This window comes from Trichoderma evansii (genome assembly GCF_050947405.1).
Source record: "Trichoderma evansii strain SZMC 28006 chromosome Unknown GGI43scaffold_6, whole genome shotgun sequence".
NCBI lineage: Eukaryota > Fungi > Ascomycota > Sordariomycetes > Hypocreales > Hypocreaceae > Trichoderma > Trichoderma evansii.
Genome location: NW_028145200.1, coordinates 1,493,412 through 1,512,825, shown reverse-complemented (window position 1 = coordinate 1,512,825; position 19,414 = coordinate 1,493,412). Strand labels below are relative to the sequence as shown.

Here is a 19,414-nt window from a genome sequence, read left to right as displayed (position 1 = left end):
AGACTTATATATAATATTAAAAAAATATTTAATTATAAAATAAATAATAATATTAATAAAAAACTTATAAGATTATTATAAGTAAAAGCTAATATTATAATTTAATTAGTAAATATAAAAAAATTAATATAATAAATAAAAATTTAATATATTATAAATTAGTAAATTATTAATAACTTATAATAGTAATAAGGCATAGCTTAAATTACTATTACTTAGTAAGCTTAAATAATTACTAACCTTTAAAAGCAGTTTTAAAAAATATAAGGTAATATAATAATATTTATACTAGTAATAATTATTATTATTTTAACTGTTAATATTACTTTATAATAATAAGACTTAAAAGAAGTATTTAAATTAAAAATACTTATATTATTTAATAAAAATTTAAAAAAAATTTAAACTTATTTTATAAATATAAAAAATTATTTTAATTATTTTAAAATTATTATAAATATAAATAAATTTAAAATTTATATAATAAAAAAAAAACTTATTAATATTATAAAAAGTTAATATAAATTATATTTATAAAATTTAAAAAATAATAATATAATAATATAAAAAAAAAAAAATAATAACTTTTTTTATAAGTTATATTAAATTTAAAAATTAATTAAAAGTCTTATTTAAAAAAAAAAATAAAAAATAAAAAACTAAAAAAATAAAAAATTATATAAAAATATATTTATAAGTTAATAATAATAAAAAATATAAGTATAATATTAATAGTAATAATAATAAACTAAGAAAAATAAATTTAAATTTTATTAATTATTAAAATAAGAATTTTAAAAGAAAATTTAAAAAAAAATTTAAAAGTAAATATAATTATTATAATAAATTAAATTATAAAAAAAAAAACTATTATATTAAAAAAAATAAAAAAAAAAAATTACTTTTAAATAATTTATTTAATTAAAAAAAGCTTAAGTTAATATTATATATAAAAATACTTATATAAATTTAAATTAAATAACCTGCTATAATAATAATTATATTATTTATAAAAATAGTAAAGAAAAATTAAGTTATTATTTTAAAAAATTTTAAATAATTAAAATATTTAAAAAAATAAAAATTAATATAATAAAATTTTAAAATAAATCTTATAATTATTATACTTTTAATAATTATTATAAGTATAATATTTATAATTTAAAAAATATAAAATATAAATATTTAAAATACTTAAAATATAAATTAATAAATTTAAAATATAAATATAAAATTAAATAATAATATAATATAAATATAATAGTAGAACTTTTTAAAAAAAAAGAAATAAAAGTTAAAGCTTATTTTAAATTACTTAAATATTTAAATTATAAAAAAATAAAACTTAATTTAAATTATAAATTAAAATAGCAGTTATATTTAAAATAAATAAAAAAAGCTACTAATAAAAAAAATAAAAAATACTAGGAAATAATAAAATACTTAAAATATAAATTAATGAATCTTATATATAATTATAAAATTAAATAATAATAAATAATAAAAGAAAAATAAAAAAATAATAAGAAAGTTATTAAAGTAATAAATATATATTATATTAAGATTTATTACTAGAAAAATAAAATAAAATATATTATTAAAAAGTAATTTTTTATTAAATAATATTTAAAAAAAATAATAAAAATATTTAATAATAATATTAATAATTATAAAAGCTTTAATTTAAGCTTAATTAAAAAATTTTAATATAAATATTATAAAAGTAATAATATATAATATATTTATTTAAATTATAATTATAATTATATAATATATTATTATTATTTTTATTTTTTAAATAATTTAAAATATAAATATAAAAAATATTATTATTATAATTTTAAATAATAAACTTATAACTATTTTTAAGAAAATATAAAATAATAAAATATACTAGACTATTTACTTTTATAATAATAAAATAATAAAATAAGAATTTTAAATTAAATTTTATAATACTTATAATACTTTTAAAATATTTAAAAAAAATAATAAGTATAATTTATAAAAATTAAAATAATTTTAAAATATATAAATATAAGTTTTATAAAAAAATATATATTATATACTTATATAAAAATTAAAATTATTAATTAATATAATATAAATATTATTTTTATAAATTATATAAAATATATTATAAATATATAAAATATAATTTTTATAAACTTTATAAATTAAAATATAATTATATAAAAAAATATAAAAAAAATATATATATAATATATTTTAAATAATAATTTATATAAAATATTAATTTTAATAAAATTTAAAAAAGAATTATAATAAAATAAATTTTATAAGAAACTTTAATTAATAAAATTACTAGCTATTTAAATAATAATTATAAAAACTTAAATTAAAAAATATATAAAGAATTATATTATTAAATATATATTTTTAATAAATTTAAAAACTAATATAATATATTATATAAATAATATTATAAAAAAAAATTAAAAAATTATAAAAAAATATATTTTATAAATTATAAAATTTATTATTATAAAATATATATAAAAAAAAAAACTAATTTTATTATATTATTATTAAATTAATTTAATAAGGTTATAATTTTAATATTTATATAAGTAAAAAATTAAAAAATATAATTTTAATTAAAATTTATTATTAAATAATTTAAAATTAAAATTAATATTTAAAATATAAATAATATATAAAATATTAAAAAAAGTTATAATAAAAAAACTATTTAAATAAAATTATTATAATAACCTGGTTACTAGATTCCTAGATAAGATTAGTAATATAAAAGGGTTTTTAAAAGATAAACCTAAGGTTTAAGTTTATATTAACAGATAAGTTAAAGGATTTATAAGTAATAATAATAAGTAATAATAATTAGTTACTATTAAAGTTAATAAGACTTAGTAAGCTGTATTTTAATTATATTATAATTAATATATTAATAACTAGCTATTTAAGTTATTTAAATAAATAAAAATTAAATTTATATATTTAGTTAAGTAAATTAGCTTATAAGAGATTACTTATAATTCTTATTAAGCGCATTTTAAAGTTTTATAAGATTATTTATAATTCTTATTAACTTAATTTTAATTAGTATACTAGTTTTAAATTAATCTAGTGTTACTTACCCTGTAAGCTTATTATTATAATTATAAAAGTTAAGTTATAATATAATACTTTTTTTTTATTAATTTTATTTTTAAAACCTAGTTTTTTAATATATAAATACTTATACTATTCCCTAGTAAATTATTTTCTTTTTTTATATATTTTTTTTTAATATTTATTATATTTTATTATATTTAGAAATTAAAAAATTCTAATTTTTAAAAGTAAAAGAAAATTAATAAAAATATAGCACTTATTATATTAATTTTTTTTTATTTTATTAAAATAAAACCTTATTATTTATATAAAAAAAAAAGCACCTAGTGCCTGGCTTTAATAAAGAATTTAAGTTATTATTTTAAATATATAAAAGCTTATAAGTTTTATTATAAGGCTTTTTTTATTACTTAGTAATTATTATAAATTTCTTATTATTAAAATTAATTAAATATTAAAGTTAAAGCTATTAAAAAAAAAGTTATATATTTAATAATTAAAATTACTTATTTTTATAAGTAATATAAAAATTAAAAAAAAAAGCAGCGCAGGCTATTTCTTATAGTATTAATAATTTAAAAAAGTTAAAACATATTAAATATAAGAAAGTAAAAGTTATTTATTAGGTTAAGGTGTTATAATTTAATTTAAGTTTTTCTGCGGGTAACCTTGCTTCTTTAGCGCTAGTAAATTTCTTAAAAGGGCTAAATTTAAATCTGTTAATAAAATACCTAGACTATAATAAAGTTTTTTAACTAGTTTTATTATATTTATAAAATTTTTAATAAGTTTTTATATTTCTTTTTTTTTATTTTTTTTTTTATTATATATAATAGTATTATTTCTTATTATTTTTTATTTTTATAATATTAATATTTTTAATTTTATATTTTTTTTTTTTTAATAATAATTTTATTTTAAATAATTTCTTTAGTATTTTTATTAATTAATGTTTTTTTTAATAATAATATATAAAAAATTAAATATATAAGTTTTTCTTATTTTTTTTATTTTTTAAAAAATTTAAGCTTATAATTTATTTTTTTAATTTTTTTTAAAATTTTATAAGAGCTAAATTTTTTAAAATTTAATTTATTATTTAATTTATTTATTTTAATATTTATTTACTTATTACTACATATATATTATAATAATTAAATTATATTTTTTTTTTAAAAATTTAATTTTTTAAGCTTATATTTATTTATATATTTAATTATTCTTTAATATATAAACTTAAGTTATACTTTTAATTTATTATATAATTTAATTATATTTTTAGCTTTAATAATAGCTTTTTTAATATTTTTTTTTTATTTAAATAATTTATAAGCTTTAAATCTAAATTTATAATTAAAAAAAAATAATAATTTATTTATAAATTTTAACTTTATATTATTATATAAAAGTTATATAATTAAAAAAAATTTTACTTAATTATTTTATTTAAAATTAATATAATAATATAATTATATTTTAATTATTTAATTAATTTATTTTATTTATTTATTAATTTATAAATAATAAATTATACTAGTTTTATAATTTATTTTAAATTTAATAATAAGTATTTTTTAAAATTTAAATATAAATATATTTTTTTATTAAAAATTATTTCTTTTAATAATTTATAATTATATATAATAAATTTTATTATTATATAATTTAAATTTTTTATATTACTTATTTTTTTAAAAAATAAAAAATATATAAATTTAATAAATTTATTAATATTAATAAATATATTATTATATAGTATTTATATTACTAGCTTTTTAAATTATAAAAATCTAATAATAAAATTAAATAATATTAATTCTTATAATTATTATAATATAAGTAATAATTATAATTTTTTATATAACTTATATAATATAATTAAATATATATTATATTATATTAGCTTAAAATTTAAAATTAAAAATATTTTATTATTAGAAAACCTTTTAAAAATATTTAAAATATTATAAAAACTTTTTATTAAAATTAATAAATAATAATATAAATAATAATAAAAATAAAAAATTAAAAAAATAAGAAATTATATAAAAATATATTTATAAGCTAATAATAATAAAAAATATAAGTATATTATTAATAGTAATAATAATAAACTAGGAAAAATAAACTTAAACTTTATTAATTATAAAAATAAAAACTTTAAAAAAAATAAAAAAAAAAAATTTAATAATAAATATAATTATTATAATAAGTTTAATTATAAAAAAAAATTATATAAAAAAAAATATAAAAAAAAAATTAATTTTTAAATATTTACTTTAATTAAAAAAAATATAAATTAATATTATATATAAGAATACTTATATAAATTTAAATTAAATAGCCTGTTATAATAATAGTTATATTATTTATAAAAATAATAAAAAAAATTAAACTATTATTTTAAAAAACTTTAAATAATTAAAAAAATTAAAAAAATAAAAATTAATATAATAAAATTTTAAAAAAAATCTTATAATTATTATATTTTTAATAATTATTATAATTATAATATTTATAATTTAAAAAATATAAAATATAAATATTTAAAATATTTAAAATATAAATTAATAAATTTAAAAGATAAATATAAAGTTAAATAATAATATAATATAAATATAATAATTAAAATTTTTTTAAAAAAAAAAAATAAAAATTAAAATTTATTTTAAATTACTTAAATATTTAAAATATAAGCTTATAAAATTTAACTTAGATTATAATTTAAAATAATAATTAAATAAAATAATTTTAAAAACACTAGCTAATAAAAAAATTAATAAGTACTAGAAAATATTAAAATACCTGTTATATAATTTTATAAATATATATTATAATTATTTAAAATATACTTATTATAAATATAAAATTTATAAATATAATTATAAAATTAAAATAAAAAAAAAAGATTTTTAAATTTTTTAATTTTAATATAAAAATAAAAATATAATATAAAAAAATAATTTTTTATTAAATAATATTTAAAAAAAAAAAAAAAAATATTTAATAATAATATTAATAATTATAAAAACTTTAACTTAAATTTAATTAAAAATTTTTAATATAAATATTATAAAAATAATAATATATAATATATTTATTTAAATTATAATTACAATTATATAATATATTATTATTACTTTTATTTTTTAAATTATTTAAAATATAAATATAAAAAATATTATTATTATAATTTTAAATAATAAATTTATAACTGCTTTTAAGAAAATATAAAATAGTAAAATATATTAAATTACTATTTTTATAATAATAAAATAATAAAATAAGAATTTTAGATTAAATTTTATAAAACTTATAATATTTTTAAAATATTTAAAAAAATAATAAATATAATTTATAAAAGCTAAGATAATTTTAAAATATATAAATATAAATTTTATAAAAAAAAATATATTATATATTTATATAAGAACTAGAACTACGAGTTAATATAATATAAATATTATTTTTATAAATTATACAAAATATATTATAAATATATAAAATATAATTTTTATAAATTTTATAAGTTAAAATATAATTATATTAAAAAAATATAAAAAAAATATATATAATATATTTTAAATAATAACTTATATAAAATATTAATTTTAATAAAATTTAAAAAAAAAATTATAATAAAATAAATTTTATAAGAAACTTTAATTAATAAAATTACTAATTATTTAAATAATAATTATAAAAACTTAAATTAAAAAAAATATAAAAAATTATATTATTAAATATATATTTTTAATAAATTTAAAAATTAATATAATATATTATATAAATAATATTATATAAAAAAAGTAAAAAATTATAAGAAAATATATTTTATAAATTATAAAATTTATTATTATAAGATTTATAAAAGAGAAAAAAATTAATTTTATTATATTAATATTAAATTAATTTAATAAGATTATAATTTTAATATTTATATAAGTAAAAAATTAGGAAATATAACTTTAATTAAAGCTTACTATTAAATAATTTAAAATTAAAATTAATATTTAAAATATAAATAATATATAAAATATTAAAAAAAAATATAATAAAAAAACTATTTAAATAAAATTACTATTAATATAAAAATTAATTATTTTCTTATACTTATTATTAAATATATTAAAAATATTAAATTTAATATTATAATATTTAATAATTATAATATTATATTTAAAAATTATTAATTTTATTAAAATAACCTGTTAATTAATTAAAAAATAAAATAAATAAAATAAGAAAATAAAATTTTATTAAAATTATAATTATATTTTAAAAAAAATAAAAAAAATATAGCTATACTTTTAAGCTTTAAAATTTTTATATAAAATAAGAAAAAGAAAATTTAAAAAAAAAATTAAATTTAACTTTAAAAAATTACTTATATTACTATAATATAATTATAAGTAAATTAAATTAAAAAAAATATATATTAATAAAATTATTATATAAATAAAAAATAAGTTATAAGTTTTAAATAAAATATTATTAAAAATAAAAAAAAAATAAAAAGTAAAAGAATTAAATAAAATTTTATTTAAAATATTAAAATAATATAAAAAATATTAAAAACTATTTAATTTAATATTAAAAATAATATAACTATTTTATTTATAATAAAATTATTATATTAATTTTATAAATAAAAAAATAATAAAATATTTTTTAATTTATAATTTTAATAAAATAAAACTTAAAACTTTAAAAAAATAAATATAAAAATAATTAAAAAAAAATATATTAAATTATTTATTTTATAAGCTAAATATTTTATTATATTTATATTAAAAAAAAATAAAAAGTTATAACTAGTTATTAATTATTAATAATTAAATAAAATTACTATTAAAAATTAAACTTTATTATTACTTATTATAAAAATTTAAAACTACTTAACTAGTATAAAATAATTTATTATTTTAAACTTTAAAAAAATATATAACTTAATTTATATTTAAAAAAAAAAAAATAAAAAATAATATTTAAAATATATTATAAATTATTTAAATATTTAATAATATTATTTAAGCTAATTAATATACTTATAATATTTTAATAAATAATTAATTATATTTTAAAAATATTTATAAATAATTTTATAATTATATATTTAAATAATATTTTAATATTTTTTAAAACTCTTAAAAAATATTAAAAATATATTTATAAAATATTATAAACACTAGAAAAAACTAATTTACTAATAAAATTAAATAAATATAATTTTTATATATAAAAGATTAAATTTTTTAAATATTTAATATGACTAAAATAAATTTAAATAAACTTTAATAAACTTATTATAATTTAAAATTAAAAAATATTAAAAATAAAAAAAAAAATATAAAATTTTTTAAAATTAATAAATTATTATTTAAAATTTATTAAAAATTATATTAAAATTATTAAATTATTTATTAATATTATTTACTTAAAAAAAATAAAAAAAAACTTAAAAATAAAAAAATTTATATATAAAAAAAAAATAAAAAAAATATTTTAAAAATTTAAAAATATTTTTTTAAATAAACTTATACTTATTATATATAATTTAAATAAATTATTAAAAATTAAAATAAATATTTTAAATTTTATAATTAAAAAAATATTAATATAATAAAATAAAAATAAAAAACCTTATTTTATAGCTTTTTTTTAAAAAAAATTATATAAATTTAAATTAAAATATTTTATTTATAATAAAAGATTTATAATAATTATTAAAATATTTAAAAAATAATAATATTATTACCTCGGAAATACTTATAAAATTAAAATTTATATTAATTATTATAATATTATATATTTTATTATAATTTAAAAATATTTTTTATAATAAATTAAATATTTTAAGTTTTTATTAAATTATAAATATAAACTTATATATTATAAAAAAATTAAAATTAAAAAAATAAATATTTTAAATTAAAAAAAAGAATATTTTAAATAAATATTTAAAATGAAAGCTTAAATCTTATATAAAAATTATAAAAAGAATTATAAATAAATACAAGTTAATATCTTATTTACTATTAAAAAATATAATCTTATTTTTAATAAAATAAAGAATTTAAAAAAAAATTTAATATTAAAATAACTTTTAAAATAAATATACTTTAATTAAAAAATATTAAAATAAAATAATAATAAAATTTAAATATTAAAAAAATTATAATAATTTTTTATATTTATAAAATAAATTTAAATTTTTTTTAATTTTTTATTAAATAATATAAGTATTTTTAATTTAAATATTTTTTTTAAATTTTATTATTATAAAATAATATTAATAATTAAAATAATAATAATTACTATTAATATAAGCACTGTTATATTATTTTATATTTTTTAAAATTACTTTTAAAAGTTTATAATTATTTAAGCTTATTAAATAATAATAATTTAAATTATATTTTATTATTATTATAAGTTATTAATAGCTTATTAATTTATAATATATTAAATTTTTATTTATTATATTAGCTTTTTTATATATACTAGTTAAATTATAATATTAATTTTTACTTATAATAATTTTATAAGTTTTTTATTAATATTATTATTTATTTTATAATTAAATATATTTCTTAATATTACCTGTAAGTCTAGTAACTATTTAAATAAAAGTTATTAATATATAATAACTTAGTTATTAATTTTTAAAAGGGTTAGTAATATAAAAGAAATTTTAAAAAATAAATTTAAAATTTTAAATTTATATTAGCAAATAAATTAAAAGATTTATAAGTAATAGTAATAAGTAATAATAATTAATTATTATTAAAGTTAATAAAATTTAATAAGTTATATTTTAATTATATTATAATTAATATATTAATAACTAGTTATTTAAATTATTTTAATAAGTATAAAAAATTAAATTTATATATTTAATTAAATATTTTAAATTTATATATTTAATTAAATATTTTAAATTTATATATTTAATTAAATATTTTAAATTAATATAAATTAAATATAATTCTTATTAATTTGTTTATTAAATTAATATAAATTAAATATAATTTTTATTAACTTATTATTAATTAGTTTATTAGTTTTAAATTAATTTAATATTACTTACCTTGTAAACCTGTTATTATAATTATAAGAGTCAGGTTATAATAAATTAGTTAAAGTATAAGTATTTAAAATTAAACTAGTAATTAAAGCTAATATATATAATAAATATTTTTTTTAAATAAAAGTATAACATAAAATAAATTTAATAATAAATAAGAATAAGTATTTTAAGCGTTTAATAAAAAATTTAATAAGAAAATAATTAATATTATAATTTATAAAAAAGTTTAAATTTTTCTTATAATTTAAAAAAATATTTAAAAAAGTAATTATATTTTTTTAATTATTAGAAATTATAATTTTAATATTTTAAAATAAAAATATTTTTTATAAAACTATTAAAATATATTATTAAAAAGCTTTTTTTATATATATAATAATATGTATTTATTTTAATAAAATAATATAAAAATTTATAACTTTAATAATATATTAAAATAGCTTTAATTATATAATATTAAGTATATTAACTAGCTGTTTTATATCTTAAATTTTAATTTTATTAAATATATTTAAAATACTTTAAAAAAAAAGCTATTACAAATCTGCCCAGAGCTTTAAAATTTAAAATATAATTATATAAATATTATATTATTAAAGTAAAAGATAAAAAAAGCTTAAGACCTAATAGACTAGGAATTAATAAATATACTTGTAGAGTTAATACCCCGCCGCCTCATAGCAGTGCACGCAGCCCAGGGTTAATATACATAATATTAATCTCTAGAAGCAGGGCTATTTAATAATATAAAAATATTATATTTTTTTTATTAATTACACTGTGTTATTTGTGTTTGAAGTTATTGTGCAGGTTAGGTGATGTGGGATCTGATATAGCGCGGGGTCCCTAGTGGCGCAGACTTTTGTCACATAAGTGTAATTTAGGTAGCGGGCTAGGTAGCTCCTATAAACCCAATTTTGATTAGCCCACCACGACAAAGTAACTTGAGTGGTCCTTTCTGACACCGAGGGGAATATAAATTGTGTCAGCTATTTATTTATAATGTGTTAATGGAGACAGCCTTGGAGAAATGAAAACTGACCTCTGGTCAGACCGTCATACTTAGGGCTGCTGAAATTATGCCAGGAGCAAGTCTATCCATCTATAGCGCAGTCTTTAGCTATCTCTTGATTATTAATCGAGTTAATTGAAACAGTGAATAGAAACTAACCTCTGGTCAGACTTTCATATTTGGTATAGCTGAAATCATGTTGGGGGCAAAATCTATATACTGCGCGGCATAATATATTGGGCCTCCGCAATTTCTTGGTTATTAACCGAGTTAATTGAGATAATTGGGAGAAGCGGAAACTAACCTTTGGTAAGACTGTCATACTTGGTGTAGCTAAACTTATGCCAGAGGGAAATTAATCTGCGGCGGAAAATGCTAGGGGTTTATGCCTCTCTCTGTCGTGTATTGTCTATTATTATCATATATCAGATGGCACGGAACTAAATCCAAATATAATAGATTGGTAACCCAACTCTGGGAAATTACTTGCCCGAAAGTTTATAGTCGCCATCCTCTCGTCGAGCTTCGGGGCTTTGATATCCTCGCACATCCACGAAAGGTCAGGATCAAAGGTTCATTTATCATTCCAAGTGCACTGTGCATTGTTTGTCAGTCCTGGCATAAATGATATGTTGCAATGTATGCTAATCTACTCACAGTTACCCTTCCAATCGACAGCATGGAAGTGAACTATACTATACAGGAGTCGGGCGCTTTGTCTCCTGGTCAGTTAGAATCATCAATTTCCATAAAAGAGGGAATCAATGGCTCAGAGAGAAAAGTAGGAGCAACACTGGGCCCTAGCACCCCTGCATCGGAAAAGATAACTGGCAACCTCGAAACTAACAGCATCACTTTGTCGCAGCTGCAAGCGATGGCATCTGGTTCTGACGAGGTTACACCCCAAAGCCGTCAAATGCACGGGTTCAAGTGGTTCCTCGTTTGTGTATCATTGTATATTAGTGCATTAGTCTTCGGACTGGACACAACAATCGCAGCTGACGTGCAAAGTTCGGTGATTGAGGACTTTGGTCATGTTGACCAGCTGGCATGGATCGGCGCGGGTTTCCCTTTAGGATCTGTCGCAGTTGTGTTCCTAATCGGTACAGCTTATACGCGGTTCAACAATAAATGGATGTACATCGCGTCTTTGGTTTTATTTGAGCTTGGATCTACTGTTTGTGGTGCTGCTCCTAACATGGATGCCATTATTCTTGGTAGAGTCATCGCCGGGGCTGGCGGCGCCGGTCTTTTTCTAGGGTGCTTAAATTATTTCAGCGCAATGACTATACCCTCCGAACGTGGCCTATATATCTCGTTGATAGGCCTGTGTTGGGGTGGAAGCGCTGTTTTGGGGCCTATAATTGGCGGTGCATTCTCTGTCATCCGCAACCTGGCGTTGGGCATTTTACATTAACCTCGTCATTGCCGCAATTACCGCTCCCATTTCTTTACTCTTTCTACCATCGTTACACCCACTGAAAGGCCAGTCGATATGGGAGCGCCTGTCAAAACTCGACTTCTTGGGGTTTGTTCTTGGTGCCGAGATGTGGGTTACCTTTGCTATGGCAGCCACAATGGCAGGTGGCCAATGGCCTTGGAATGACGGCCGTACGATAGCTATGTGGGTGGTTTTTGGAGTTTTACTTGCATGTTACATCCTACAACAATGGCTTTGCATCTTTACCACACCAGACACTCGTTCTTTTCCTGTTCATTTGCTATCCTCTCGTGTGCAGCTATTGCTATGTATCGCCACGGCTGCCAACATTGCTGCTTGTTTCTGCATCATTTATTTCATTCCGCTTTATTTCCAATTCGTACATGGAGATGGCGCTCTTATGGCTGCTATGCGGCTGCTACCTTATACTGCCCTAAACGTCTTTATCAACCTGGCGACGGGGTATTCAATTACAAGCCGCTCTACGTTCGTTTTCGGTGGTCTGTTAACAGTCCTCGGCAGCGGCTTGCTTATGCACTATCTTGAGCTTTCAACTTCTGAAGGCGTCATCTACGGCCTGTTGATTGTCCTCGGTGTGGGGACAGGAGTGGCCTATTCTTTGGGCTTTACGATCGCTACGATTAAAGCTGGCCTGTCTGACCTTGACCATGCGATCAATCTACAAGATATCTGCCAGCTTGGCAGTTCTACAATCATTTTGGTAATTGCGGGCCAGGTTTTCCAAAGTCGCGCCGCCGCCAATTTGAACCATGTGCTTGCTGGGAAAGGGTATTCGCCTTCCGAACTCCAGGGGGCCATTGCAGGGGCTCAGAGTCATTTGCTCACGGAGCTTAGTGGAGGTTTAAGGGAGGAGGCTATTAACGCGATCACGGAAGCGATGCAGCGCACTTTTATATTAAATATTGTTGCCGGTGTTATATTCATTTTATCTGGTGGAAGTTTGCCATTTGAGCAACTATTCGAGACCGCCATATAGCCATCTAATTGCCCTATATACTACCCGTATCGGGAAATGTCTAACAAACGATCCTGAATCATGGGATTTTTTAAGCAGAGTCATACTGAGGTCTAAAATTACCACAATTTGTATTTTAGCGCAAGAGAATTTACAGAAAATAATGTCGTCAACGATAACATTAACATCAGATGTCTCGCCTGGGTCTACATTCTCTGCACGGATATGACAGGCACGGTAATTGAGGATATGTTCTCAACACAGGAACCATATTGTATCAATTGGAGTGCAGGTGATATCACACTGACTGCGTGTCTAACTACGCGCTTGACAGAAGGAGACGGTGAGGTTCGCCATGCTATCAACATAGCGCTCTAACAAGCTCTGAAGCGATTCCCCGAAGCTATAGCGGAGATCAATCAGATGGGATTCTTGATCGATCTCCTTGACCAGGTCCTTATCGGCTTTTAGCAGACCCACAAGTATCTGATTTACGAAACAGTTGTAATAATGCGATATCTCACTCTGTGGTCTACGTGGAACTACTAATACTATAATATTACATGTAAAACTTTGTGATGGGATATGTGGACGTAACAGTGGGGGGGCAAATAAATTTAATGTCGAACAATTGACACTGCCTGCTGCAACGGATTGTATTCATAAAAATAGATAGATTAAACAAGGCGGTGCATGAGTTTTATCCAGACATCTTCGTTATGTCTCATCCTAATCATGGTCCTAGATATGAGTAGGAAAGGGGGAAGACGATAATAAATAGATCGATGTTACCCAGTAACTTTTTGCTGCTGTGGCTGAATCTGATGGCTGCAGCGGGTATATATGGAGTGAAGTGGAAAAGCTTATTCTCCCTGACTTTGACGGATATGCTTTATTAGGCAGAGACAAGTGGAATTTTAATTACTAGTCAGCACGCTCGCAATAAGGAGAGTCCACGAGACGCCAACACTTAGGGCGCAGTACAGAAGATCTGTGTAAAAGCGGAGGATCGGGGTACAAGCTTGAGGATCACAGAGAACACTATTCCTGTTCACCGGTAGACTACGCCTTTGGCTGTGAAGGATCTCTCACTAGCTTCCAGTGGCTGGGAGGATTTAATCTAGGCGGTTTTAAATAGATTAAAAAGACATGTACGGTCGGACTCAGCTAAGATTAAGCTAGCTAGGAATCGCCATAATAGTTACAAAAACCTATGAAGAACTGATTTGATAAGAAAGAAACAAGGTACTAACCCGAAAACCTAGAGTGAAAACAGCATAGGGACAAAGGCAATCCAGATATATACAAGCTGCATAGGCAGCGTTTATATTATTAACAGTAGTTTAACAATTTTCTAGATTCATCAAGTGGGGCTATAATATTACACTCATGATGACATCGAGAAACGTTGGACCAAGCCCCTTTTGGTAATCCGATGTGCTGCTACTGTATTATAGCTGAAGATAATATTTTTTCCAATACAACGGTTCCCATCGCACGGGTTTTCGCCAACCAGCGAAGATGACTTTTCTATAGTTTTTTTTACCCTTTTTCACATGCCCTCTTATTATGTAGAAGTTCTACTAAACGAACCTCTACTAATCCTAGAAAATAGGTTCAGGGTGGACAATTAATCTTGATAATGGTTCAATTGGTTAAAAGCTGGTAAAGACAAGATCGTTTAATTGCCTTTGTGAACCAATATCTAACTTGATCAATAATATGAAGAGGGATGGTTGGGGCTGTGGTCATGTATAAAACCTAGTTAAAACAGTAATCGGCTATTCTTTTAGTAACTTAAACTATTAAAGAAATTTTGTCATTCGGACAATAGATATTAGTTGAAAATCAGCTCTCGTAATTGCTCTGCTTCCACCCCAGGACCTGACTCTTGTCATACGCTCCTGGCGAAGCAGCTCGATTGCTTCTTATCATTGTGACTTTCGTCTCTTTTAGGATGTGTTTGGAGCTCTCCCCGTCTCCATCGGTATCTCCCAGTTGCTGAAATGTATCCATATTGATGTCCGCACGCCTATCTTGATGATGTCCACTCCTTGACGACATGAATTTGTTGGCCGAAGATGAACCCGAGGTGCCACCGTTGGAGGTACCGCCGAAGATAGGGAGAGAGAGGAGAGGGCGAAGAGCATGCAGCGAGCCTGCGATGATGCCAATGCCTTCTTCAATAATGGACCAGAGGCCGATCTTCCCGGTGCCGAACATAAATTCTGTGGGGTTGCTGTAGAGAGTTAGATAGCGAAGTCGGACGATTGTCGCGCAGCTTGCACTGGTAAAGGGTTAGCTAGCTCGTATACCCAGGTTTGTAGTGGTGGCAAAACGGTAGAGGTGGGGCTATTCTCTGTCAGGGGGAGAAGGATTCTGAGACATACAAAGCACCCATGCCAAGAATTATAGCCACTGAGAACTTGACCCTGCTCTTCATCTGAATCTTCCACAGCAAGGCCGCAGGTAAAACTGCCAAAGTCCAGTCTGTTATAATCTCGATGGCAGAAAAGAAGAAGCTAACGTCGCTATTCAAATCGAGATTGCATGAACCGGTAGTAGTTTCACCCCATAGAGTAGTGATGGGATGGCAAATATTGGAAATGCCGGCTATGAATACGATGGCGGAAACAGCCGTGGCGAAAATGACGGCCCAGATGGTCCACTTATAACGACGGCGGGCATCGGCAATCCGGTAAAGAGTTATGGCGATGCTGCTCTTGATGAAGACGGTGCTAGAAGAGTAGAAGTACTCGGCGATGAAAAAGTTCTTTGGCCAAGGATCAGTTTCACTTTATTCGAGTCGCTATCTAAGAGGGAGAGAGTACGTACCTTGGTCCCATGCATGATCTCACTCTTAGACAGGTGGACAGCAAGCTGACCAGATCCGAGATAGCAGCAGACAATGCATAAGGAGGCCGTCACCGAGAAGAGAAGCTGCGAAGCATTAGAATTTTCGTAGGGGGTATTGAGCAGAGGATAAGCTGTGCTGGTTGTGCACGTACGAGGCCTATAAACATCAATATGTCGTCCCAGCCCGAGGCATTTCGCCAAATCCGCACTGATATCCGTAGGATAAATGTGAACCAAGTTAAGATAAGCAGCACTATCGAAGCATAGAGGAGCTGGACGCCGTCCCCTGCCGGCTGAACCATGGTGGCAGACGAGCTGAGTACTGCTACCTAAGGGAGATGAAGAGAAGATGAATAAGAAGAAGAGCTGAAGAGTTGAAGAGGAGGGAAAGAGTTGTAAAGTATAGGACGACTTCTCATGTTTTAGACCAAAAGGATCGGCGAGGATGAGACCGTAGTGAAAATAAAACTGCGCTTGTCATTTCTTGTTTTCGGTCCAAGCAAGGGGTGAGAAAAAACTGCCGCTGATCACATATACATTATGGCGGCAGACTGGCGGTGATTTCTTTCTAGTTTCCTTTAACCCATGCTGTAGAAGTCAAATAGTGACACGCAAGTCCACTTTTGTATGTAAATTGGGTTTAAGCGTGCCACTCTTTTCCTTCTACCACCTGTCACGGCATGCCAAGCTTGGTGTTCATTACTCGGGTACCCCCTGCACCGTTTTCTTTCCGCCGCATGCAAAGCTTGACGTTCATTACTCGAGTGCCCCCTGCATCGTTCCACCGGGATACAACCCTTAATAAGAGAGGGCCCGTGGGCACAATCATGCGGTGGAAGAAAAGTGGAAGAAAAATTAGCGACGCGCAATCCACTTTTGTTGCGTAAATTGGGTAGCATACTCCGTAATCGTGTCACTCTTTTTCTTCACACTACCTGACAATTGCCGGATGCCGCGCACCGGGTGCTCAGTGTACGGTCCGTCCTGTGTATGCGTGTGGGGTACAGGCCGAGCTAAGCTTGTTTCACCACCACACCCCAGGCAAAGGGGTTATAACGGTTTTTTTCCCTGTTCATGCAGCGGACCAAGGAACACCGCCAGTCTGTCACTATAAATCTGTATGTGATAGGCGGCGGTGATTTCTTTCCGCCCCTTGCCTTGTCTTCCTTCCAAGATCTCAATCCTCTGGCCATCCATCAATTTTAATCGTTCGATATCACATTTTCTTGACCTCCTGTCTCATTGCCTAACCCATTCCCAGAGATCTAATTTTATCTTCACACCATGTCTGAATTCATCATCAAGGACGAGGATTTGAGCAGCCTCAAGGGCAAAGTTGTTGTCCTCACAGGTACGGCCGATTCAGCCCTCTGCGTTATATTTCTACTGTAATGCTGCTTGGCTCGGGCTAACCAACCTACCTACTATAGGCGGCTCATCTGGTATTGGCCTGGCTACAGTCAAACTGCTGCTCTCGCTGGGAGCATCAGTGGTCAGCGGCGATGTCAATGCGCCAGCAGCCTCTGAGTCGGCAGAAACGCCTGCCTTTCTTTTTGTGAAGACCAATGTAGCCAGCTGGGATGACCTGGCCGTGCTGTTCAAGAAAGCAAAGGAGCACTTTGGTCGCATCGATTGCGTCTTCGCCAATGCCGGTATCGGTCCCCGTGCCAACTACCTAGCCCTTGAGACAGATGACCAGGGTAACCTGAAAGAACCATCACATGAACTCATGGAAGTTGGTTTGAGAGGCCTTATCAACACAACTTCTCTGGCCATTCACTACATAAAGGATCAGCCTGAAGGTGGTAGCATTGTTCTTATGGGATCCAGCACCGGATTACAGCCCCTTCGAGCTGTCGATTACTGTGAGTGGGAAGCAAAGAATTGTGTTGTTAGTAGAAGTTCATTATACTGACCTAATCATATAGCCGCGGCCAAACATGGCGTCCTCGGATTCGGCAGAGGTATTGCACGGGTTGCAGATGTTGCGGGGCTGCCCATTCGCATCAATACTCTGATGCCATCATGGACGACGAGCAACGTTCTCCCAGACCTGGAGGGCCTCATGAGAGGGATCTCACACGTGCCGCAACCCGCTTTGGTGGTTGCACGCGCCGCCGCCCATCTTATGGTTGATGCCTCCAGGCAGGGCGCCGTGATTTATGTCGCCGATGGAAAGTACAAGGAAATCGAAAAGTCCGTACTCCTGCCTGCGTACGAGACCATTAAAGGAGAGGGAAACCCAAGCGATGACGAAGTTCTCAAGCGTCTTTTAGAACTACCTGCCAACTAAACTGAATGGATTTGGTGATTTAACGCCTTGAGAGAACTGGAGCTTTCCTTTTTTAGACTCTATAGCAAGCAAGCTGGCATTTTTTGTTCAATACTGCGAAATACTGTAAATAGTTTGCTTAAGTTTTATTAATACAATCCCAGGAGGCAGTTTCTAGATCTTCATTGCTCTACTTTACAGTAAAGTCATCAGTCATCTGTTACGACCTGGTTCAGTGTAACAGATAGAATCCCTTATAAGCAGCTAGTTCCGTTACAGTAATTGCTACAATAGTGATTATTGGCCTAATCTTTTGCCCTGTTTGGCTTAACGGTATAACGGATCGTTACATCATCTATTTAAAGCTGTGCAGTTGTATATTGTAGGATGAAGGGCTGCGTTAAATGCAAATAATTACATTGAGTAAATAGTATGTGGAAACTGGCATTCTTGTGTACGCATTCCGCAAATGCTGATATTTCGGGTGAACCGAACGATTTAGTCATTCTGCTTTTACGCACTCACTTTTGATATTGCTCTCGGCTACGTTGCTGCTGAATATATGTATTGCTATGTTCCTTTCTAGTTCACTACTGAATTTGATGTAGAATGTAGGACTAATTTTATCACAGTTCCTAGGTAATGCATTTAGTTGCAAACAGCCGTGGTTA

General features: G+C 23.4%; 3 protein-coding genes across 3 annotated transcripts; 2 read left to right on the top strand and 1 right to left on the bottom strand.

The window, feature by feature from the left end:
• Positions 1 to 11,985: 11,985 nt before the first annotated feature.
• On the top strand, positions 11,986 to 13,636 carry GGI43DRAFT_433332 (major facilitator superfamily domain-containing protein; the record flags this gene model as incomplete). The annotated part of the gene is made up of 2 exons (XM_083209731.1): positions 11,986 to 12,568; positions 12,684 to 13,636. Exons 1-2 carry the CDS (start codon positions 12,073 to 12,075, stop codon positions 13,634 to 13,636), a joined length of 1,449 nt encoding a protein of 482 aa, XP_083062371.1. The 5' UTR covers positions 11,986 to 12,072.
• A 1,312-nt stretch (positions 13,637 to 14,948) lies between these two features.
• On the bottom strand, positions 14,949 to 17,293 carry GGI43DRAFT_401745 (uncharacterized protein). Its single transcript, XM_083205620.1, has 4 exons — positions 16,624 to 17,293; positions 16,451 to 16,555; positions 16,006 to 16,388; positions 14,949 to 15,902 (listed from the first exon to the last, which is right to left on the bottom strand). Exons 1-4 carry the CDS (start codon positions 16,771 to 16,773, stop codon positions 15,464 to 15,466), a joined length of 1,077 nt encoding a protein of 358 aa, XP_083062370.1. The 5' UTR covers positions 16,774 to 17,293; the 3' UTR covers positions 14,949 to 15,463.
• Positions 17,294 to 18,922, top strand: GGI43DRAFT_401743 (uncharacterized protein). The gene is made up of 3 exons (XM_083205619.1): positions 17,294 to 17,822; positions 17,902 to 18,336; positions 18,400 to 18,922. The coding sequence occupies exons 1-3, from the start codon at positions 17,756 to 17,758 to the stop codon at positions 18,762 to 18,764; spliced, it is 867 nt and encodes a 288-aa protein (XP_083062369.1). The 5' UTR covers positions 17,294 to 17,755; the 3' UTR covers positions 18,765 to 18,922.
• The last annotated feature ends 492 nt before the right edge of the window (positions 18,923 to 19,414 follow it).

Bases quoted from the DNA above. Each gene is read 5' to 3' on its own strand.
- GGI43DRAFT_401743 (XM_083205619.1), top strand. From the start codon at position 17,756: ATGTCTGAATTCATCATCAAGGACGAGGATTTGAGCAGCCTCAAGGGC. The intron at 17,823-17,901 runs GTACGGCCGATT...TACCTACTATAG, and splicing joins CAAAGTTGTTGTCCTCACAG to GCGGCTCATCTGGTATTGGC. The intron at 18,337-18,399 runs GTGAGTGGGAAG...CTAATCATATAG, and splicing joins CCTTCGAGCTGTCGATTACT to CCGCGGCCAAACATGGCGTC.
- GGI43DRAFT_401745 (XM_083205620.1), bottom strand. From the start codon at position 16,773: ATGGTTCAGCCGGCAGGGGACGGCGTCCAGCTCCTCTATGCTTCGATA. The intron at 16,556-16,623 runs GTACGTGCACAA...AATGCTTCGCAG, and splicing joins TATTGATGTTTATAGGCCTC to CTTCTCTTCTCGGTGACGGC. The intron at 15,903-16,005 runs GTATGTCTCAGA...ACCCTTTACCAG, and splicing joins ATTCTTGGCATGGGTGCTTT to TGCAAGCTGCGCGACAATCG.